We start from the raw sequence: 24,636 nt of genomic DNA on the forward strand, positions 1-24,636 counted from the left end.
TTGTGGTATGGATCTGGGATGGGAAGGGTGTGATGTGTCTGAAATGCAGGAATGAAGTAATAAGTTAAAGAGTGAATTAATGGCTTACAAGTCACTTGAAAAACTGTTCTTGTTTATGTGCTTGTCAGTTTGAAAGTGCAGGTACTCTAGAACTTTGTATGACAGAGACTCGAGCAATCTCTCATTTAGCTTGACTACAGATCCCTATGGATGATGGGATGGGAGAGTAACACTGACTTGCAGAACAGGTGGAGCTAAAAAGGTCTTTTCCCTTTGTTGGGTGCTTGCATCGGTCTGAAATGTCACTCTTAAAAGGCTGTTTTTCTAATAACAGCTGTTCTTATTTTTTGATTTGAAGTTAATATCAGTCTTTCCACAGGTATTTCCTGCCTGTAATTTCATCTTCTAGTTTGCAAGATAAATTAAAATTGGGCTTCTTTTCTCTCTCTTAATGGTTGTGTTCATCCAGTTTCTAAAACTGTGCAGCTGTCAATTACAATCAACATCACATGATACTTCTACATTGATATTAGACACCCGAAGTTGTGTAGTTGATAAAGGCTTTGTTTATGAGTCAGAAAACGTCTTGTTCAATTTCTCTTCTTCATTCTGTATTGCATTATTTTTCAGTGATTGCAACTGAAGATCTAACTTTTCCACTTACCAAGATGAAGGGAGCTGAAGAAATTATGTAATAAGGTTTTGTCTTTAATAACTTTTTGCTTAGGCGATGAAGTATTATCCAAACGTATTTTTTCTATTTATTCTGTGGACTCCTAACTAAAATAGTTCAGGTTTTTTTTATCTCCCACTTTATATATTCCCCTTTCCCACTGAGTTCTGTGGGACATTCAAATGAGAAAATACAGGAGAAAATCCCTTGTTTCCGTCAAGGAATTCAGAGGTTTGTTTTCTTCAACAAAAAATGTTATGGCACAAAAGTGGGGAAGAAAACCCCACCAGATTATGAACCTGAAATCAGTAACTAATTATTTGTTCTTACTGTGACTCAGTTTTCTAAAAAAGACAGAGCTTAGAATGTTTGTGTTGTGTTCCTTGTTACTATTTGATTTCATATTCTCTTCCAAAGTGAGGGGAGTATTTATTTATTTCTTTTCATCTCCAGAAGTCTTTCCAGGTTGTGCTATATTCTTCTGGCTTAGACAACTGTCAGCATAAGAAAGGATGAAAGGTAGAGAACTAGATGTGATTTTTCACTGAGACATTTTCTTCCTTAACAAAAAACTTACGTCCATAAAATGGTAAACTTTCTCTGAGTAGCTGTTTGTATTGCCAACTACAGCACCTAGAAATTTTCCTGTAGAAGGTTCTCTGGGAATTGGTAATGCTCTTTTTTCTTTTGCTTTCTAACTTAGACTTTTTAAAATGTTAGTTCTTTGTTCTTGAATTTAGTGTGAAATAATTTTCATATTCTCTTTGATGGTTGGGGTAAACTTGCCAGGCAAGATGTTAGCTGTGTTAAAGCAATATGCTTTCATGTACAAAGCTTCGTGGTTTGAGCTTACAGAATTACTCATTCTATTTTTCCATTTCAGCTGTCTGAGGAGAAGAGAGAATTCTGTGACCATATAACTTTGATAGACCATGTGGTCTTTACTGGACAGCTTATTTTTTAAAAAAACTTCTTGAAGTTTTACGAATTAGTTTACAGAGGAAGGGAGCAATAGAATTTTATCTTCACCAGAATTGTTATTTCACCAAGAAGCTGAGTTATTTCCATTTATTTTTCTGCTGTTCTTAAAATTTCACTTCATAGTCTTCTACACAGTTGAACAGAAAAGGAAGAAGTGGAAGAAAAAAGAGGCATTATGCTTTGACTTTAAAATATTTATGCTATTTTGATGTATATTCTTATAAGCCAACTGAGAGAATTTGGTCTAGGTGAAAAAGTAGGTGGATGCTGAAGTAGTTGGGGAAAAAATCCTACAGCTGCTTTAGGAAAGGAATTCCAATCAAATATCACAGTGGTCTGCTTTGGGTCTGTTTTCAGTCAATTTCTTTTTTCGAGGCTAGGCACTTGAAGAAACTAAATAAAATGCTAAACTTATTAGCACTATAGAGGGTAAAATTTATGTTCATAATTTTTTTGACAAGTTAAAAGACTGCTAGTAATGGATTAAAAAAGATAATAGTTCATAAATGGGAGTAGAACTATAACACTAAAAATGGACTTGGCTGGCAACAGTTCTGCTGAAGATTTAGGGGTTGTTGTGAGACATGAGAGGAATGAGCCAATTACGTGTTGGTTTGTTTAAAATGTACCTACCTATATCTACACCCATAAAAGAGATATCACTGTGTGTAGATAGGTCTATATATAGTAACACCTAGTCTGATGGAACAATGTCATAGGTAAGTATTAATTTCTGCTTAGGACTTGTGAAGTCTTAGCCTGAAAGCTCTGCCCAGCTCTTGGCAATGTACCGTGGTAAGATTGGAGAGAGGCTACAGCACAACAAGAGCAATAAAAGGTTTTAGGCACCAGGGCTTGTGAGGAAAGATTAGAGTAACCTGGGTTTTTTCATACTGAGGAAAAATATAAAGGATGCACACTTCCCAGTGTCTGCTTATGTTTTATACTGAGCAGAGTTACTGAAGTCTACTGAACATGTAAGAAGTAACCAACTCTTTTTTTTGTGTTGTACTGTTTCCTTTTTAGCATCATTATGCAGGGTTTCTTTGTGTGATAGTAGTTTTGCTTACCACCCTCATACCATCAGATTTACTGGATGCTGTGTTTCCAGATTGTCTGTATTTCTAAGTACCACAGAACATGTGTGAGTATGTCAGGCATCTTACTCTCTAATACACCTTAGAAAAAGTGTGTGGATTCAAGGATTTCTCTTATGACTTCTTTAAATGCAAAACAAGGTGGATTTATCCATCTTATTTGAAAACACAAGGATACAAAGATGTAAAATAGTAATTTGCTGCATACCTTAAAAGAGCAGCTGCTCCCATTCTACTTTTAGTTTAGCTTTGGCAGTGTTCCAATTGATCTTTTCTGCTGAAAAGTTACTCTGATCAGGCTGATTCAATTTTTTGTGTTGGTGCAGGTTTTATTTGTGCTTACTTCTTGCTACAACTGTTTAATAGTGACTGAAAGGATCATCCACTCTTCTGTGCGAGTCTTAACGTGTTTCTTCATGTGCAATTCTGTGACACTGCACTGTGTTGTCTGGAAGCTCTCAGCAGGTTTTTTTGTAGGGTTTTTTTTTTTTTTTGGTTGTTTGTTTGGTTTGGCTTTTTTTTACCACAAAGTAGATATTCCAGAATAAGTGCTGGTATGATTTTGTAAAAATTTTAGCAATCCAGGAGTTTGTTTTTCGTTGGATGTTTTATGTTTGCTCTGCAGTGCATTGAGGTGCAAGTTAAGCAGTCTGATGTTTGCAAAGCAAGGCAAACACAGTAAGGTATCACTAAAAGGTTGAAATTGGTCCCCATAGAATGAGTGCCCACCCATCAACCTGTCCCTGTGGGTAGTTCCCAAGTCTGCCAGAGATGAAAAATGTGAGTTTGGTAGATGGATGTGAGAGAAGATGGGATTTCTTGGCTAACTGGAGGTTCATTTGCAAAAGATGGTAGAGCTTGAAGAAAGCAATACATTCAAGAGAGAATGAGAGAATTCACCTTTGATATAAGTCCTGATACTTAAGCAGGTTTAGTTATTTCAGATTTTCTGTGTCACCTTGGGATTTTCTAGTAGCTGTACCGCAACTTTCTGTTCTGTCTCCATTTCTTGTAATTGTAATTTTTTTGTTGTTGTGTTTTAAGTAACGTGTTACTTTCACTATTGTAGTCAGGGTTGTGAAACTAGATGGTGGGAGCTTGTAAGAATTTGACTCCCTGCCCTCCTACGGATGCAGTTGTAAAAGTCAGCTAAAGGTGTGTGCTTGCTCAGTTCTTAAGTGTTGTACTTCTGTACATAGGGAATGGGGTGAGAGGTGGTCCTTCGGCTGATTTAGGATGTGTCACAGGCTGAGTTCTCTACTATGGGAGAAGGAAAGACAATTTTGCAGTGATGTACTGACAGTGACAATGCTAATACAAAGGTGACAGTTGTCATCTGGGACGAAAGTAAGGGATGCTGTGAAATCATCACCTTTCTAAGAGCTGGAATTTTACCTAGAACTGTATATTATCCGTTGTGCTCCCCTTGTAAAGAGAGTGAGAAAGTGGTTGGTTGAGTTTCATAGGTTTTTGGAAGACACTTCACGTGATGCATGAGATGACACCTCATCTGATAACTGCTTCTGCTTTTTTGTCCAAATGTCTGTGAATTATCTACAAAACTCAGTAGAACAAATCATGCAGAGAGCAAGTTATTTCTGACCTATTGCTGATTCTTAAAGTCATGTGAAACTTTCTTTAAGTCATTGGAATTGTTCTTTGAGAAGATGGTAAAAACAAACATAAGTTATAAATGTTGTTAGCCTGCTGGGCAGGGGTACAATAGAGTCTTTGTTCTTACCCAGTACTTAATTGTAAACTGGGTCATGAAACTATTGCCTTCTGATTTGAGGAAAGGTAGGAAAATATGAGCTTTTTTAAGGACCTTTAACTGGCTTGTGGACATTGTAGATTGTTCGCTTATTTACATTCTTCAGATACAGTTAGAATAAAGTAAATATTTAGTCTATACTAAAAATAATTGTTCTTTGGGATTACTGAAAGGAGTTGGAAATGGTAATTTCCTTCACACAAAACTTACACTGTGCATCTGCTGGGGCAGATGGCTAAATCCAGAACATTGTGAAGGAATGAGAAATCGGATTTCACTTGTGTTTAAGGAATGTTTCAAGCAAGAGTTGTGAGCTCAAGGCTCTTTTTCTGCTATTATGCTAATCTCTGGCGTACAGCTGATGGTGGTCACTGGAAAAACATCTTTTCCACAAATACACGTTTTACTTCTCTCAGCTAAGTTGCTCCTTAAAGCTTTAAGTGCGATGGCCTCTGTTCTTTGGGTTCTTCAGGTCTGCACACTGAGTAGAGCTACAGCCATCAGGTGTCCCAGACTTGCTGTGTCAGGAGGATGTTTGTAGTTGTTTAACCATTACTTTCACATCCCCCCTGACACAGGACAAGCCACAACAAAATGTATTGTTAAAATACTTACTCCATTGCCAGAACACAGATTATATACTAGGTTTAAGGGCAGGTGCATGGTAGTAAAAGCATATTCATCTGAATATTCTAGGTGGATAACCGGAAAGATTTTTCATAGCTGTCTATCTTCAAACATGGTTTTAAGTAAAAACAGTATTATTGTTAAATTATCATTATTATTCACTCAAGCTCTCCTCAGTTGTTTTGGGTTGGTGTTTTTTGGTTTTTTTTTGGGGGGGGGGGGTGTTAAAATATTTCCTCCAAGAATTGCTGGGATACTTACTTTCTTAACACTGTTAACTTTAACAATGGTCTAAGGACCTGTGGATTGTTGTCCATGCCCCCTGTCACTCCCAATTACATGTGCTCAGAACTCTAAGGAATAAGCTGAAAGAGTTCTGTGCAGAAAGCAGAGGGAACTTGTTAATGACTGTCTCAGTGCTTAACTAGCCATGAACATAAAAGTTAACTTGCTGTAATACAAACACCCCCTTCTGTCACAGCAGGACTCGGTCTGAAGCATATAAGGAAGTTAGAGACTTTTTCACATCAGACTGTGTTGTCAAGTATGCCTTATAAAAGCATATAAATGAGAATAATGTATGGGTCTTAAGTCTAGTCAAAACCTAGTAATCAACAGCAAAAGGGTGATAAAGATTGAAAGAAAATTTACCCTGGGTCAGTTTTTGAAGAAACCAAAACAGAACAGTAACGGGTAGGTTGGATGTTTGGAGGAGTGAGACACTAATTTCGATTTTAGTCACGTTGAGGTGTAGCCTGCGTGGAGGAGGCTACACAGCGGCTGAAAGGTCACTGATAAAGCTTTCAACAAGTAAATTAATGCTTTCAAGTAGTTTTTTTCAAAAGACATGTTTGGCTGTGCTGTGCTTATTGATCTGTTGTTTGTAAAAATGTGGGTTGGGGGAGGAGGAATAAAATTAAGGAGAGAAGAGCAATATTTAAACTGAAGTGTAAGATTGACACAAAGAAAAAATAGATATGATTAATGCTGGAAGAAGCAGAACTGTACTTCATCTCAGGAAGTGGTTTCTAGCACATGTTCAGCTGCTGCCCTGAGTTCCTTATGGTTGTTACTAGCTGTCCTCTTTGACTTGCTTCCTATGAGCTGCCAGTAAGAAATAAATCATTTTCTTGATAAAGGAAGTGCAGTACTTGTATCAAGTGCTAATGCTTCAGGTTAGTTGCTTGATCTACATCTGGATAATAATTAACAGTAAAGGTGGAAATTCTCAGGCATCAGTTATTTGAAAGTGCAGCATCAAGTTGCTTGTCATCCTTGACTGACTCAGTTTATTGTGGACTCCCAAGGTTAGAAGTACAAAAGCAAGAGGCAACAAACTAAAGCATGTGGGAGCAGGCCCACATGGGCATGCTGGTGGAAGGTGCAGTGACCTTTTTTACAGGCCTGCATCATTACTCCTCACAGCATCAGAGAAAATGTTGTGCCTTTGTGCTGAGAGTGGATGTAGATTACATATTTTTGCCAAATGTTGTCCTGTTGGACAATTTACCTGTAGCTGTACTCCTTAACAACTGTTATGCATCGAGATCCCTGTTGGTGGTTGTTTTGTCTCTCACTTGTGTGTTAATTATTCAGCAGATCAAAATCAATCAGGCTCTTCTGTGGACTGTAAAAGTTGTCCAGCTGATCTTGTCCTTTAACTGGAAGACTGCTGTCTTTGGCAATGACATAAATTAAGGTATTAAGCACTTTTGTCATAGACTGTTATGCAGTTGCATCACAATCCAGACTGTCTTAATTATTCTTTACCCTATGTTGCCTGAGGCGGTGACCTCAAAAGCTAAACAAGGTCATGCTTGGCTAGGATGAGAGCAGTCAGACAAATTCAGTGCTACAGGAAGTATTAGTGATTCAGTAGGTGAGGCAACACCCCTGAGTTAATATTTTCCCAGTGCCCCAGACTGGTGAAAGATGCTGCAGCTTGTGTGATGAGATGTAAAATCAAGATCCTTGGTTAAAGTTACAGTGCAATTCCTGGTAACAATGAACATGTTAATTCAGGATTCCTGCCCAAGGTCAAGTTTTAATGGCAATGTCCTGTACACATTTGTAATTTCTGTTTTAGTAGAGTCGTATGATCCCCTTGCTCCTGCCCTAAACTGTTCTTAAGTTGTTGAGAAAGTTTGTGTTCCAGAGGTGCTGACAATGTTTGCAGTTGTCAGTGGAATGATTTCCAGAAACAATGGTCCGTTTTGAGATCTTTTGAAATCAAGGGAATTGTATTTATGTAAGAAATGTCAGGTCAAAACCGAAAAGCCTCCAGGATTTCTTTCTTCTTTCTTTTTATGTGTGCAGAATAGCTTTTTGGCTTGAATATATATATTTGCTACATGGTTGAGTATGCTCACACTTACATGTTTTTATTTTCCCTAGGATTCAAGTGCCCTGTATGTTCAAAATTTGTATCTTCTGACGAAATGGATTTACATCTTGTGATGTGTTTGACAAAACCAAGGATAACCTACAATGGTAAGAATGAAGTAAGCTGATAATTATTTATTAATTTTAAACATGGGTGTGATAATAATCCTTTACTTAATAAGATATTCTGGTAACTAGTTTGGTGGACTCAGAAATTATGTGGGGTTTTTTGCTTGTTTATTTTTTCAAATTAATTCCTAAGAATTTGATCTTTATGCACTGCATGCCAATATAATTTGCCCTGTGTCCTGCAAATATAAGATTACTCTTATTTAAATGTGTTGATTCCTTTTTTTGACCACTGGTCAGTGTGTGTTTTATGTCCAGTTGAGATATGTGTAGTTTACACATCCTTTCATCTTACGACATCAAGTAGTGAGGTGGGATTGAGTCTCCTGGGGACTTTATTAAGGACTGTTACTTGACATGCTGTGCATTTGCACAGTATTCAAGAAAATTACAGTTTCTGGAAGGAATTAAAGAACTTCTTCTTCAGTTGATTCCGTATGTGGTACTTCATAACGATTGGTTATATGTTTTTGTTGTTTTAATCAAACTGGCCCATATCAAATGAATCACCTGTAGTAGTGCTGGTTTTTTCCCCTACTACTAAGCTCTCCTTCTAGGCAAGCTTTAATGCATGGCAAACAGGACTTTTGCCACTGAGATCAAACCTTTCTATCACTGTGGCTTAGGCTGATGCTCAGTTCTATGGCGAGCACACAAAAAGGTTTGAAGAAACCAGGAATTAGAAAATCTTACAGAAATTTTAGTGCCTGCTTTGGCAGAAAATCTTACAGTGCATCTTCAATGAGATTGTTGCCCACCAGTCATCAGATGTCAGAACAGAATGCAGTTAGAAAGGAATTGTAGTGAGGAGAGGGAGCTGGATTTTTTTTGTAGGTGAACAGCTAGAAGCTGAAAGTTGGTGCTCACAAGTTACAGCAGGGAAAAATCTGATTCAGTGTTGAGTAGAAATGTCACATACTGAGGGGGGTCAAGGTGCTTGAAGAGGTTGTACAACCTCCATCCTTGAGCAATTTAGTTTAACTTGGTCATGCTTTGAGTGAGGGGCTGGACCAGAAGATCACCAGAGGTCCCTTCCAACTTAACTTATTTACTGCATAAATAACCTGCAGTGTCATGGGCTCTTTGACCCTTCAGGCACCTTGCTGTTAGGGTATTCTGCACTGGATCATTTTATTGAAACAAGTCTTGAAGAATGGTTGGGGCCCACCTTATTTTTTTGATAGCATAATGTTATCCAATACTACCGGCCCTTTATTGCAAAAATAATTTTAAATCATATGCTTAGAGTTGTGAAATCCATTTGAAAGCACAGTACTTAGGAAAAGTAAATATTTCTTTTTTCTTCCTGGTGTTACCACACATATATTTGACAAGGTTGACTTCATCTAACAGGGAGGGCTTTTTTTCTTTTTATTTTTCCTTTTTAAATTCAGGTCTGAGCATTTTCCAAGATTAGTTGTGTACTGAGGGATGTTGGACATTGGAGAGAAGAGAAGCATGCTGGTCGCCCCAGTGAGGGCAGGAAAATGCACTTGGGATCAGTTAGGGTGGAGCAGGAGGAGGCAGACTGGCAAAGAACAAGTTCTGGCAATAATCCATCTGATGGGGTGTGCACAAATTTGACTGACTGAAATCCTTTTTCCCCTGCTGCTTCCTACATGTACATATGAGTGCACTCAGCTGACTAACTTTTGTTCAAAGAGACAGCAATTACATAATGTAAACTCTCAGTATCATTTATGATGTTTTTTGAATCACAGTGGTGCCATGTTCAGACTCCTTTTTTCTTCTTGCATTGTCTCAGCTTATGCACTACTGGTTGGAGCTCCTTTGGGCCATCTTGTTATCTTTGTACAATTTTTAAAGTCAACAAACAAGCAGAAGTAAAACCTGTGAGTGGCAGCTGAAGCCACTCTGGATAATCTGCAGCATGACAAAAGTGGTTGTGGGCACTGCAATATGAGTTAACAGCAGCATGTCATCTCAGTTTAGGAGTGTGTCTGCTGTACAGTGAGCCTCAGAAACTGATTCTAGGAAATGGTTATGTTAATGTGAAATAAGGAAATTATCGAATGAGGTAGGCTGGTTTGAAAGAGATAGAAGTATGGTCTCATTTTCATAGACACTTCAGAGAAGTGTGCATTGATCCTTGTGGCTCCAGTTGGTTAGCTCCTGGAGTCACGGACTAAATCTTAAATTGTAGCCTGTAGCTGGCTATTTAAATTACTGCAGCATGAAGAGATTGAGGATATGGCTTCAGAGTTATGCAGTGCTCAGTTGTTACTTTGTGTTATAGTTGTGGTCTCTTTAATGAGGCTAATGAAAGAAAATTAACGAGCAGATTGGTAACTTAATGCTGCCCTGATTTCAGGCCCAGACCTGCATATGACTCTATATGCATGCATTTTTTCCTGTCTGTTTTGCTGTTTGTCATCATGAGATCAGTGATGAACCTGCCTTTTTGCCATAGGCCAAGGGCATCTAAAGTTTTGTCTGGGAGAAGAAAAGATGCTTCTGTCAACTTTTGATATCTGCTTCCAAAATGGAGGGCATCTCTTTATGCTTTACTTTCTCATTATCTTGGCCTCATGCCATATATACTAGAACAGAGCCAACCAGGCATCATTTGCTTGTGTTGGGCACTGATATTTCCCAGTCTTATCATCACTAGAAGGAAAAATACCTTTTTTCTTTTCTTCCTTTTTTTTCTCCTCACCTTCTTTTGTCTCTGAGTTTTATGTTGCAAGTGGTTGAAGGGAGCCTTAGACTTTGCGGGTGCAGAAATATTTAGAGATTGAGCAGTTGGATTGAATTGTGCTTATGTCTTGTTCTGTTCTAGATGTGTTTCCTCATGGTACTGTAAATGTATTAGTTGTTCTTTCTAAGAAACACCAAGGAACAAATTGTATGTATTTTTTCATTCTGAGAAGACAAACCTTTCTTTTTAAATATGAGTCTGAGGCATATAGTCTCCCCAGAAAAAAGTTACAAGACTGCTTAGCTGTGATTTGAAGTTTAAATAAATTAATGAGTCCTCCCAGCCAATCTCTAATTGCTTTCTGAGCTACCTTTGTGCATTGCTTTTGGCATTTGAAAGGGTCAGTGAACTGCAAACTCGGGCAGCTGTCTGATTTACATGTGTTTTCTGAAAGAGTGGTCACAAAGTTGTCTCAGTTCTATGCTGTAAGTCGTGCTGATTTTCATATAAATATATCAGTACATTTTATTAGCCTTATTCTTTCAAAATCATGTGACTTGCCTGCAACAGAGATCTCATTGCTGACTCAATTAGGCACTTAAAAAGAGCTCTTTCTTTTTTTCTGTGGAACTTTGTTCCACATTTCTTGAACTACTTGTGGTGTTCACTCATGAACCAATATCTAGGCATTTTTCTACAAAAGCTGGTTAAATGAATGGTATTGTGCAAAAAGCATCATGGTGTTTGGTGATGTGGTCTTTAAAAACCTTCCCTAGCAATTAGCAACTTCTGTTACTTGCTGAGTTGCTGAGGAGTCAGAGTAGGTCCCATGCACTGGTTAACCACAGATTGCCAATAGCCAGTTTTGGAAGAAAGTGGGTTACTTGCTAGTTGACAGGGTTTGTTTTGTTGGTTTTGTCTTGTTTTTTTTTAAGACTGCTAAAATATTGTGTAGCCATATGTATTCCTTTGAGCTTCTCCAGAGTGTTAAATGAGGCCCTTTGCACCATCTTGTTCAATTTTGTCATGGTGACAAGCAGGGAGCCCACTTAGGGACTGCTCTGTGAAAAGTGTTGCTTACACTGTAGCCCTATGTTTTGGTCAGGTACGGGCATTTATGTGGATTTCTTCAGTGCTTTGGAAGCAATTTACCTTAAACTCCTTGCTGATGATTACAGTTGCCTGGTGAAGTTTGGGGTTTGATTATAATTATTGCTTATTTTGTGTTATTGCAGTATTGATCCAGCTTTTTCACTGGAAAATGTTTTATAAAAGATTGAGGAGACACAGGAGAGACTTGTGACTTTAGATGCCTTGCGACAAGTGTACCCAATTCCTTCTGATGAAACCCTCCAGTTGGTTCTGAAACAATTCTGGTTTTCATTTTTAAATTCTTTTGTTTGTTTCTCGGCACACTATGTAAGACTCCATTATTTTTATTATTGTTAGAGGGCCTCTCAGAGGGCAGGGATAGCAGCCTGGTGCCTGGCCAGATGGGGAAGCCAGTGACCCTGGAGAGCTGGGGACAGCCAGTCAGCTCACTAGACTGGTTGGCTGGCTTGGCGAGCCGGCCTGTCCTCTTTCAAAAGTTTTGATTGAATTAGCACATTCCTGTGGAATATTTTGGGTTTCATCAAGTCAGCACTTTCTGTTGGAATGGTGTTCTACTGGAAACTTTCTAAGCCGATCTCCTCAAAGCTGCTCACTGAGGAGTGGTTCTGCTTTGACACATCAGTGCTGCTCTTGCTCAGAGCACTCTGCATTTAATTCACATGTGGCAGTGGGCCTGACTGTTGGTCAACGTATTTACTCAGGTTCATTTTAAGGGGAAAAGCTTTCACTAGTGTAAATCAGAGAGGAAGAGTGTTGAGACATCCCGTGCATGAACTGCTGAAGGGTTTTTCCTTGCTTGAAGTAAGGACCTCGTAATTTTTCTCTTTAAATTACAATAAGTGAATTTTTTAGACCTACCTTATTAAAAAACAGCAGGAGATCAGACATCACAGATAGCAGGGATTACAGATATGATTTTATATTATAGTTTATCCAATTTCTTTGAAATGGAGAGTTACTATGTGGAAAACTGTTACAGACAGAATATTAAAAATTAGGGTATGTGTACCAGAAGGGAAAACAGGAGTGGAACTCAATGTGCTTTTCCTGTCTGGCTTTGTTTTCTGGGGTGTTTGGTCCATCACCAGGCACAAATACTGGAATGTTCCCATGCTGTCTAATCAAATTCACAGAATCACAGGATATTCTGAGTTGGAAGGGACACACAAGGATCACTGAGTCCAACTCCTAAGTGCATGAAGCACACATGGGGATTGAACCCACAACCTCGGTGTTATTAGCACCGTGCTCTGACTGATGATCCCATCTCCAACTGATCCCATCTCCAATTGACTTCGGCCACAACAGTGCAATTGATTCAGAGAAGCAAGGATGCAAAGCAGGGGTTTGTCATGATTTAAACACACTGATTTTTGTTCTAAATCAGTTTGAGGTGTTGCATCAAGTTTTGTCTTGTGAGGAAAGCATTTCTTGCTGGGACTGCCAAATGCTGAGGCTGGCAGGTGAGCAAGTGTCAGAATTTTGAGCTGGAATCTGTGTAAGCAATAATCCTTCTAGAGGAGTTTTCAGCATTGAAATGATGGCCATAACATGCATTTTGATCAAGAGCAGAGATTTAAATACTGGCATGAATCACCTAAAGGACTAAATAAAAATATTTTGTAAACATTCTTTGTGACTGGGGCTGACCTAATTTTTAATAACTCAAGTTATAACCCTTGTTGATTGCTGCCTTTTTCAGCGTCTTTTGGGCACGATACTTATGCCAGAACTTGTTGAGTTCATATTGCTCAGTAGAAGGAAAGAAGAATAGTGCGCCTTAACCTAATATTTGAAGCATCAAGTTGCATGTTCTGGTAGTCCTGCCCACTGCAGTGACTTGACATACTTGATCACTTCTGTGCACCAAGGGAGAGTTACTTTGTTCAGCAGGGCTGATGCTTCAATCATTTTGACTGATGCACTCAAAACTTCAGGAATGAAAAGAGTTATTAACTTCAAGTTAATTTCTCTGTCAGGGTTCCTGAGATCATACCCTGAAAGACCTTGCAAAAGGGCATCTTGCCAGTCTGCCTGGAAAAGCTTAAGCCTTCCTCCTCGTCCTCATCCTTTAATAGGACTAGACTTTTAGCAGAGCAGTACAAAATAATGCTAAGGCAGATCAGTTATTTCATTCCACTTTATCCAAGGTGTAAAATTCTCCATAGAATTTCTTGATTCTATCATTTTGAAAGTTTAACAAGGTTCTTGGCTAAAAGTTTCTAGCTTCTTACTCTGCCCTAGGTGGCTCTGTACTCTGTCCTCAGGGATACTGGGGAGGCAGAAGAGCATACTTTAAAAGGTAGTTTAAGAGAAAAACTAACATGTAAAAAGACACTTATCCCCTGCTTGCAGTTAAAATAGTGGTATTTACTCTTTCTTTTGATCTTGTGTACTCATGAACATCCTCCAGAGTATGTGGGAGGTTCATTCAGTTAATGCTTTAAAACTGTTTTTTTTAGTTGACCTTGAAAATATAAAGAATTGTTGAACTTTGAGATTTTGTTTAATGTGGTGACAGTAGAACATTATTATAGTAAATAATATTTTCATCTCAGACATTTGCACAGATGTTCTTCTGTGAATTAATATAACATTGGCCCAGACTTTTCATAACTTGTCTTGCAAATCATTGTTAAATTTGAGGATAAATGTCACTAAATAAAACCACTCTAGTTCAACTTGTGCAACCTGTGCCTGCCTCCTAAAGGGAGAGGAGGTAGGACCTGCTTCAGTGACCCCATTCCAGCCTCAGTCACTGGATGAACTGGGTCAGTCTCTTACAGTGTGGAGTTGCAGCACTTTTAGAAGCCGCAGTCTCTTATCTTTCCTCCACACCCACAAACTGTCAACCCTTTGCTTTGGAGTCAGTAAAGTAAGCTGTGTGTTTGTACTGGTGTGGCTGTGAAGAAAGCTCATCAAATGGGAACACAGTGTAACTGACAGGGAAGTACTTTGAATGTCTGGAGCAGCAATTCCCAGAACTGCAGACTGCCCCATTTATCTCTGCAAGATATACTTAATCATGGAGATGTAGTGGTGGAGGTTGAAGTATCAATATTGCTTATTATTTTACTTTCCATGCAAGAGAAAGCTGGGATATAGATTTGTAAAGAAGCTATGACAGCTCACTTTCATGGTTCAGGTTGGAAAGGCTCAATAGATGATGCTGGATTTTCTTTCTGCTGTAATGAAGTAAAGTTGACATGCTTGGATTCTGCTGAGAAGGACACACTGCAGAGATCACACCTATTAATATCTCAAGCTTTTTTTTCTGATTTGTTGTGCATGTGACTTGCTCTTTTAACAAACCTTTGGGGAGAAGTATTTTCTGCATACTTTACCTTCAGCCAGGCCTAGATCTACCAGACTGAACTTCCTGTGACAAAGCCATGGCAAAATAGTTTCAATGTCACCTCATACTTTATTCAGTTCTTGAGAGCAGGACATTTTTTTTCTTAGTACAGTGGAATCGCCTTTATGTAAATGCGTACCTGTACCATGGGAATATTTTGTATGCAGCACTGGGTAAATGCAGTAAAGCTTTTGACAGCTATAGAACAAGCCTTCTTGTTTCTGAAAGAAATAGAGAAAATGGGATCATTCATGTGCTGAATGGCTCAAGTTATCTTTTTTGCTTATATGCTACTCCTTAACCTCAGACACCACTGTTGTCTTGCTGTTGCACTGACAGTGGCGCTGAAGTCAAATGACAATTCCTGTCCTAGAAAACGACAGGTACACCTGTGAACCAGCGCCGCAAGGAACATGTGCAGGTGACGGGAGGAGGGGTGCAGCCGGGGCGAGGAGGGGACCCGCCAGCCGCGCTGTGTGTGCTTGTGCCTCTCTTACATAATGGCAGCGCAGCGCTGCCTGCAGCGGGGCCCGGGGACCGCTCTGAGCCCGGGGACAGCGCTGCCCGCTCGCCGTGCCGTGTGTGACTCGGCGTCATGTGATGCGGGCAGACAGCAGCTACCTTCCATGCCTTGCACTTAATCAGTCTTTAGCTTGGAGAGGTCATTCAGAGGATGTCATAAATCTCGGCTGCAACTGCTGCAGTCTTGTGACTGCTGGGAACTTAGCTCCGGGGGAAATAGTGTTCCTAGTTTTGCTAGTTTTGTATGGTAATTCTGCAGTCTTTAAAGCTGATACCTCTAAAACCTTAAGATTTTAGTTATTTGCTAGCAGCAGTATGCCTTTTTTTTCTTTTTCCTAGTTGCCCTGTGGAGACAAACCCTTGATATATCCCTTTTCTGATCACAGAAAAGGGATTTCGTTTGCTGAAGTTTGAAATAAAACTACTTGAAATCATTAGGTTTTAAAAAATAGATGCCATAATACATCTCACTGAGATTGAGTGATCTGTGAAGGAATTTCATGGTATTTCCTGCCCTAAATTTTCACTGTTTTGCAGGAACTAATACAGATTATTTGCAGATCAGGACTTTCTCTCTCTCTCTCTCTCTCTTTTTTTTTTTTTTTTTTTTTTTTTTTTTTTTTTTTTTTTTTTTTTTTCTTCCTAAAGAAATATAAAAGAAAAAGAGGCACTTCTTTCTGGCTCAGAAACTGCCCCAAGGGCAGATCAATTTGAAAGTACTGCCTGAAATGTCATTTGTAATTTATTTTTTTTCTTCAGATTAAAATCTTGCTTTGAAACCTGCTACCCTTTGATTACTTAAATAGTCCTGTGCTTCTGAGCTGCAGACTCAGCCCTTCAATGTACAAAATAAGTCAGTCCAGCTTTTGTAGGGGATTTCAGTGATAGAAGAAGCCAAACTCTTCAGAAACAAGCTGAGTGAGAACACTGCTAGTGTGATAGAGTACTCTCACTTCTAAACTGGGGATTATTATTTATCATTGCTTACACAGGGGAAAAAAATTACCAGTTTCTAGTATTTTAAACAAACTCCAGTGATTCTAGAACAGGATGTAAAACCCCTACTGACGTAGGTACAAAATACTAGATTTGCCTATTTTATCCTCCCTGGGGAAACCTCCTTGCTCCCCAAAGTTTGTGTAACTTTGCCTCACATGGCTACAGATTTGCTCAGCTTCAGAAATAACCCCAAGTTCTCACACACTGCTGAAACGCAAGAAACTTCTCTGGTGTTTAGTGCTGAATTATATTTCCGCTCATGAAACCTTGTTAAAATCTCCTCGTTAAAACCTCAACTTCCATTTTAACCCTGCACTAACAGCTATCTGTAATTTGAAGCCGTATCAGATTTTCATCATTATGACCATGTTCCTCATGCCCTCCTTCCTTGTGTGAAGTTTCATTAGGTACTATTCATGTGTAATGTTAGGTATTTGATAGCCCCTGTGTAGCTAAACAAGAATGTAGCACTCGCTGTTAATTTTTAGCCCATGAATAATGTTTATTTGTTTGGAATGAAGAGGTGGAGGAAGGAATAGTTTGGTTAACACTTACCTTTTTTCTTCTCCCAGTTCCAAGGAAGTCTATTTTAATCTATGGCTTTATTGGCTGAAATGATGTCGTAATGGTGTTCAATAGTTTTGGTAACCTCTAAATTGAAAAAAAAAAAAAAACGAGAATAAAAATACTTTAATATGGCTGCAGAAATGTACTGCCAGATTATGGGCATGTAATTTGGAACAAATACTAGAGAAGTGTCTTTGGGGACTTCTGGTTTTTTAAGCACATCTTCCATGTTAATCTTTTTGCGTTACTGTTCGTGAATGATCATGATGGTTGAGTACTGTTGGAATTGTGCTTGTTTTTAATTTCACTTAGTTGCTTTAAAAGTTAAAGGAAGGTTTATTGATGGTTTCTTTTATTTGGTTTGGTTTTTTGTTGTTTTTTTTTTCTTTTTTATCCTCTTGCAATTTAATACTTACGTACTCAGTTTCTCACTGGGATAGTGATAACCTGCAGGTACCTGTTAGCACCAGAAATGCTGTATCTCTATGCTTGCTGCAATAAATTATAATACTGGATAATGGGTTAGTGTAGAGTAGAAAAACTGAGATAACTTTGAAAAGTCTGACTCAATATCTGATGTTATCAGAACTTTTTGCATTCAGACATGTTTTGCATTCCATCTATATCACAAGGATAATTGCATTTAAAATAGGAATAGCTTGTAAAAAACAGTCTGTCTGCTACAAACAGAAAAGACAGACAAGTAAAAATTATGCAGTGATTTATATCCTTGTCCCGTGTATGCACATTAACACCAGACATTGTGTTAATCTGGAGAAGGCTGATCTGGAGCCTGCTGGGAAAAGTACCTTCTAGGCCTAGCACCTGGCACTGGGGTTAATAAGCCAGACTTTATGCACATTGAGTTTTGGCACCAATGTTTTCATTGTGTGTTGCTTAGTAATGCATCCTATCTTCCCTAAGAATAGTGCCTTAGTCACACACACCTGCTTTTTCTCCCCCCCCCCTCCTGTTTTACCTTAGGCTCATAGTTTCATCTTTCGTGCCATCTCCCTGTGCACTCATTTTGCATCAGATCAAACCAAACTCCTCTGCTTGCAATGAGTCAGTTACTTGGCCAATGTTAAAAGACTGGAAAAAAGACTTGGCAAAACTCATTGTGCTCAGGGCACCTGTAGGAAGCCTGGAATAGGAATCTGAAAAAGGACAAAGTGAACAAAACATGGAATCAAATCCTTCATCTAACTTCAAAACAAGTCACTATTAAAATAACCCATATTGCCCAGACTAACAGAATAGATAACTTCATCTCAGCTGCTTTTCTTCATTCCTTCTCTCTGCCTCTGTTGTTCAGGGACACTTACTGCTCTACCCTTTCCTTCTGTGAAGTTTTCTAATGTGTTTCTTTCTAATGCCTTCTGTCGGGTGAGAGTTGTCACACATTTCATTAGGCCACTGTGTCCTCATCACACTCCTGGCTTATTGCAGACCATGAAGGATGAAACATCTTATTTGAAAATCTTTGCAAAGCAATTTCTCTGGCTTCTGGCTGTAGTTTCAGTGATGGTGAATGATTGAAGACTTGCTATTTGGAAAACTTTTCTCTGCAGTCTTCTAGGTCTTCTTTTGTGTTGGGGATAAAATAAATTTAGTCACTTTAAAAAGCTGACAAAGCAAAAGGGATTTCCTAAACTCAGCGGGGATCTTTTTGAACAGCCACATCAAGATCCTGCACTTTTGAGATATTATCCTACTTAGATTTTTCCTTCAGCTTGGTCAGACAGTCATCTACTGTTGTTTCCTCTGCCACATCCATGCTCTGCCTTACCTGCCAAGTTTCTAAGAACATTGTTGATGATAGCATCCAGTCTTAATTTGGAGAAGTTGCTCATTTTAACAGACTTAGAGCATCTGAGCAAAGTCTTCCTTTTGACTGTAAAGTTATGGGAAGAGAACCGTCTCTGTACTGTATTTGGAAGGAATTCTTCACCCTTCTCCTGACCACAGTGGTAGCTTTTCTTCATGAAATCATTAACTCAGATAGCCAAGTGATTTACTACCAGAAGAAGCTTTTGTAGATAAATATTCTGGGGGTTTTATGCCTGGCTGGTCGTGGTGGGGTTGGGGGTTTTCTGTTGTTTTGGTTAGTTGGTTGAGTGGGTTTTTTTTGGTGGGTTTGGGTTTATGTTTGCTTGGGTTTGGGTTTTCTTTTTTTTACCTTTGGTAGTTATCTGCTATGCAAGACGAACTGAAATTCAGGTCTCTCATTTTTCTTGAGCCAACCCTGCTTGGTAGCCCTGCCCGTTGCTTAAGTGGGAGCTGTATGGCTCACCCACCTTTGAACTGGATTTCTGGATTGCAATCCCAAGTTTTCAATAGACATAAGTTGATTTTTCATCTATCATAACAGTTTCGTAGTACTGGTATGGATTAGTGGGTACACATAAGCAGCACTTAAACATTTTGCTTTGTTTTACTTTTGAATAAGCAAAACTGAAACAAAAATTATAAAAGATCTGCATGTGTGGATCCCATGCTTCTCTCTTGCCTGCTTCTGTAAATTTCCTTTATCACAGCTCTATCTCTAGCTCCCTGTAAGAAACTATCCTCTCTAAATGCAGCAGACTCTGTCAGCAATGCCTTCTGGTTGCCTCTGGCCATTAATCAACCTCTCCTTTTGTAGCATACTTGTGGTGTAAGATCCTTTTTGATAGTAAACTCAGCCTTGAGAAGTGTAAATCATTCTAACCTCATGGAGCCAAGGAGGATGTATTCCCCAAGTGATCCTTTCTTTATGCTGTTTCCTAAGGTATCTTGTTTTGCTGCTGTTTTGTTTCTTGTGGGTTTGCCCCTTTACATGGTGCTTTTAGCTCCTGACATTCAAGATTAACACGAGATAACCTGAGAGGTCATGTAATACTGATGAAAAACAAAAAAAACAGCCCGAAGCCAGCTTCCTTATTCCTGCAATGAGCAGCTTTGTTTCAGGCAGCTTGTGCTAAGGGTACCCCATTCATGGTGGAATTTCACATGAGGCACAAGTTTGCTGTGGCTGCATTCAAGACTTTTTCACCCAATCACCTCCTGAGAAGACAATATTTAGAAGTATTGTCTCCCAGAAGCAATGTTTCTGACAGGAGCGAGGTAAGCCTTGGGACAAAATACAACATGCCAAGGAAGACTCTTCAAGAACAAGGTACCGCTTGGATCGTTCAAAAAACAAATACATGTCAGTTCACTTGATGTGGGGACTTAGTTCAGATGGGTAATGCTGACAAAAAGTTGTTTTACCTCGTATTCTGGAGGACAAAACTGGTTTTTTGTGGTTCATTTATGAACAGGTGCAGCTCTTTGGCCCATACCTAGACCAAAATTTAACAATTTAAAGACATGGTACGTACAAATGTGGTGAATGGAACTTATCTTTAGAAGTCAGTGCAACAGGAGAAAGTTACTTATCTATCTTGAGATTATTTAACGTCCAAAGGCATCTTAAACTGCAGTCAGTCTGATTAAACAGACGTTGGAAAGACTTAAGCAGAAGTTTTAAAGTCAGTCAGATAATTGTATTGAGAGTAAATCTTGAATTACTGTGGAATGGCATAGTCACTGGCAATAAATCTCAAAAATGGGAGGACAAGACATTTCATGTCCAGTTGAGCTGATAGAATTTATCTAATATGAATACCTATTTCACCCCAACACTTTATGCCAGAAGTGTAAATATGGACTGAGGAAGCTGGTACACTGATAACAGTAGCACAGGAATGGCTGTGGATGTCGATGCTTGGCAGTGGGGGGCTTTATTTCACTGACTACTTGGCCGTTTTTGCAAAGCCTAGCTTTTCACTGGGAGCCCTGAGGTGCAAACTTGACTTCCTCTGTGAGTAAGATACCCTAATTGCACATTGCATCAAACCTGTGTTACTTATACTTGGGATCTGATTAGTTTGCTTTTTCTCAGAACCATAACTTGTATTGGCACCCTGTATAGCTCCAGCTAGGTTTCCCTTGTTGCTGAAGCTAAATCTTTCTACAAAAGAATTCAATTTTCCTCAGTGTGCAAATGCTTTTGCTTTCTATATTAATTCGCTACCTGGATACAATTCTATTTAGATAAACTACAACTGCACAACACAGCCCTTATTACTCCTGCTCCCTAAAATGTATTTCTATCACTCTTACTTCAGTTTTTATCTTTATCTAACCAGAAGTACTTTTTCTCTGCCATAGACCCGATTGTTATCTGCCTAAACAGGAAGCATCTAGCTATTTCTCAGAATTTACTGAGCTCAGAATGTCCCACAAAAATTTAAATCCAGTTCTTCAAATGTGGGTTAGCTAAGAAACAATGAAACTTCTGCAGCCATCTCCTTCCATCTCAGCTTGGTGTTGCAACACAAGTATTGCCACTTAGGCTTAATTCTGCAAATATTTTTCTTGTGTGACTTTTCCTTTGTTTGGTGGACTCCCTCCCCTTTACTTTTGTGTTTTATGAAGAGGAAGCACCAAAAACTGTAGACAATGTGTGTGCAGGAAGTCTTTCATGATGGATATCTATTTGTAGATAGCTCTCTCAGTCCTGGACCAACACTGAGGTAAGAGAGATTGGGGAAAACAAGGATAAAGCTTGGACTTTGAGTAGGAAATTATAATGGGCTGCCATGTTGCAAGGGGTGAGAGTGAGATGCCAAACAACATCACCACACCTCCAACCCAGCAGTTCGTCAAGCACTTTTTCAGTATTTGATGAAGTGTCACATTTGTTGTAGCCTGTTAGCTTGCTTTGGAGAGGTTTGGTTTTTGTATATTGTGGCTGGGAAGGTATTTGTGGATTCCTTAAGTTCTAGGAATTACCACATGAGTCTGCCGTGGTGTTTGGGGTTATTGTATGCATGAAAAGTTACTGCCTGTGCTTGTTTGATCAGCACAAGGTATGGGGTTTTTTCAGCAGCATAAAAGGGAATTTGGATTACAGTTAGTCAGGGGAGCTGAATACTGAATTCCCACCTGCACATCTTTGTGGCGTTGTGAATCCTGAAAACTGCTTAGCTGTGGTACAAGTTAAAACATTGAATGTTAAATATCTTCCCTTTTACATCTGATCTCAAGGAGGTGGTTTATATTAGAGCAAAAAGAAATGTTTCTTCTTAGGAACCCACTGCTTCTTCAGAAGGTGTGTTCCCTGCTTAGGGGTAGTGAAGTTCCACTTCTGGCTGTGAAGGCACAATCTTCATGGGTGAACTAAGCTAATGGCTTCAGCTCTGCCTTGCTCAATCTGCCAACTGACCCTGTAGCTGTGAAAGCTGAGTGGCAAAATAGGCATCTGCAGTGACAACTGAATGATGTTCCTCCTTCTGTTGGGAGCTCTGAACACTTAAGAATCATCTTTCCTTCAGAGTATCTTTCTGCCTCAACTTCTGAGCAACAGTGGATGGCTGACCTCATCATCCAAGAATAATCCCTAGAGAATCAAGAGTATTCCTCTTGTGGCAGCCAGCATACTGAAAACCAGGTGTAATGTCAAAGAAACTTTTAATTGGTAAAGTATGTGCAAAATTGCCAGAATGCCTGGTTTTTAATCCTCTACCACCTGTTTTGCTATAAATGCAGAAATGGAGTAGAATTTATTTTCCAGTAAAGATAAAAGCAGAAGTTTAGGAGGAAAAATTACTGACAACCCAAAGTTTAAGCAGTAGTAACCACGGGTAGAGGAGAAGAAGTACTTGTGCAGACTCAGGATGGAAATACTATGCTCTTTTTCAAGATTTCATCTTTGACACCAGTCATTGGCTATTGAGTACTTGTTCAAGTAGCTGGGAAGGTGGAGGAGTGTTTACCTCCTATTGGGTAAGTGCACGTGGATGTGGGGGTGTGGTATTTGTGTATGTACTCACATGTGGGCGAAATGGAAAAATGGGGCTTAATTCCTCTTCCCACTTCCATTTAGGTAATACACTGAAAAAATGTTTTAATCATAGCATTGATAAAGTTTTAAGCTGCTTTACTCTTTCTTTTGGTTTATATGTTTTGTTGTTTGTTTGTTTGTTTGGGGTTTTTTAAGGGAAAAAATATAGAATGTATCTGCTGAATCACTCTGCTGCAGGAAAAGATGAAAACAAAAAACATCTTCAGACTGCAGTGGTTCTGTGCAAAATGATATACAGAGTTTTCTGTAACAGATATGTTTAAAAGTCATTGTTAAATGGCCCTTAAACTGACTTCCATCTGACATAAGCCAGTGTTGGTGCAGGCGAATGCTGTAAAAACAAGTGCAGAACAAAATCTGACCGGATTCACTCCTTTTTCTTTGTCTGAGATTGATGATCTGAATCACCTGAAATGGTCAAAAGGTAGTCAGATCCAAGGTATCCTAAGTCCGTGAAGGATTGGTTTTGCTGTCATCGCTCTATGGGTGTAATTAATTATGAGCTTAATTATATGAATTTGGAGTATGTTAACCTGCAAGTTACACATGGGCATTTACAGCAGTTGTTTTTTTGTACTCATACCTTCAGTATTTATGCACAAGAGCCTTAGGTAGGATTCATGAGGTTTACACAATTAGGGAATGCTGATTCCTCATTATTGCTGAGGAAGAGGAGCATTGAGTCCTGTGAACAGAACCTCTCTTGCAGGGGTGGCAGAACTGCGTCGTGTTTCTGAGGTGCAGTCTGTGCCAGCCATCATTCCCACTAGCTCCCTCTGGCATGACTGGGCAAAGCCCAGTGTGTGCCTGGTGCCTCATCCCAGTTGGGAAGCCTGGGGGGAAGCCAGGGAAGGCAGCAAGCTGTTTGCCAGGGACTCGTGCAGTAGGGACAGTACTGGCAAGAGGGTGAGTACAGGAATACTGAAGGGAAAATAAAGGAGTGTCAGACACTTACGCCAGGACTGGTGGGAGATACAAATGTTTAAACTGGCATCATGCCCTAATGTTGGCCAAAAGGTGCAGAACCTTGCTAAATTGCTCAGTGGGAGTTCAGACCCAAGCATTGTGCAGTCTGGGGAGTGCAGGATAAGCCAGACATGTACAATAGAGAATGATGGAAAACTGTTCACAGGAATGCTTTCTTTTATAAACTGTATTTTTATCAGACAGCTTTTTAATTTCTGTTATCAAAGCTTGACTAAATGCTCCCCTCTGAAGAGTGCTTGAGGGAGTGAGACTGGGATTTAATTCACTAGAGATATCGTAGTCCCATTTTGGTTTGGGTAGCAGCTGCTGATCTGATAAAGGGACTCTGTGGAAAAAGTTACTTTCATTGAGTATGCTCTGTATGTATGATACATGCTTAAATTATTAATGGTGCTGCTTCCTACAACCTAACTGTGAGAACTGCTCACAGGAGTTCTTGTGAAGTTGTGGAAAGGGGTGGTCTAGGAGGATGAAGTCTGACAGTGTCAGACAAAGATTGATATCTTTGTAGCAGGACAGTGTCTGGAGAGTTTGCCTACTGGTGTCAGATATTAGAATACCTTTGTATTAAAAAAAAACAAACCCCAAACAACCAAATAGCAAAATCCAACCTCAAGGAAGTATTTATCCTTAGCACCCTCTTCTGGGCAAGTTGACAGGTAAGAGTTCTTAAAATCTTTTGTATTGTTTTAAGTTACCTTGTCTCTTCAGTATCTCTAATGTTCTGAGAAACTTACAGCTTCTGATTGAAGCTTACTGAGTTGATAAACTCTGATTGGAGTTTACTGTCCATAAAATACATTTTAAAATTTTATTTTATGTGGTGGATGTATATTGTTTATTATTTTGTTTTGAACATTTTTCTTTATAATAGTTCACTTCAT

General features: G+C 39.2%; 1 protein-coding gene across 1 annotated transcript in view; it reads left to right on the forward strand.

Moving 5' to 3' along the window:
* Positions 1-24,636, forward strand: part of ZNRF2 (zinc and ring finger 2) — a 53,311-nt gene that overhangs the window by 23,327 nt on the left and 5,348 nt on the right. Inside the window, 1 exon segment of the mRNA XM_066193680.1 lies at positions 7,544-7,639. Within this exon segment, the coding sequence (XP_066049777.1) occupies positions 7,544-7,639 (96 nt within the window).

This window comes from Chamaea fasciata, unplaced genomic scaffold, assembly GCF_029207755.1.
Source record: "Chamaea fasciata isolate MVZ Bird 193981 ecotype frontalis unplaced genomic scaffold, bChaFas1.0.hap1 SCAF_1, whole genome shotgun sequence".
Taxonomy (NCBI): Eukaryota; Metazoa; Chordata; class Aves; order Passeriformes; family Sylviidae; genus Chamaea; species Chamaea fasciata.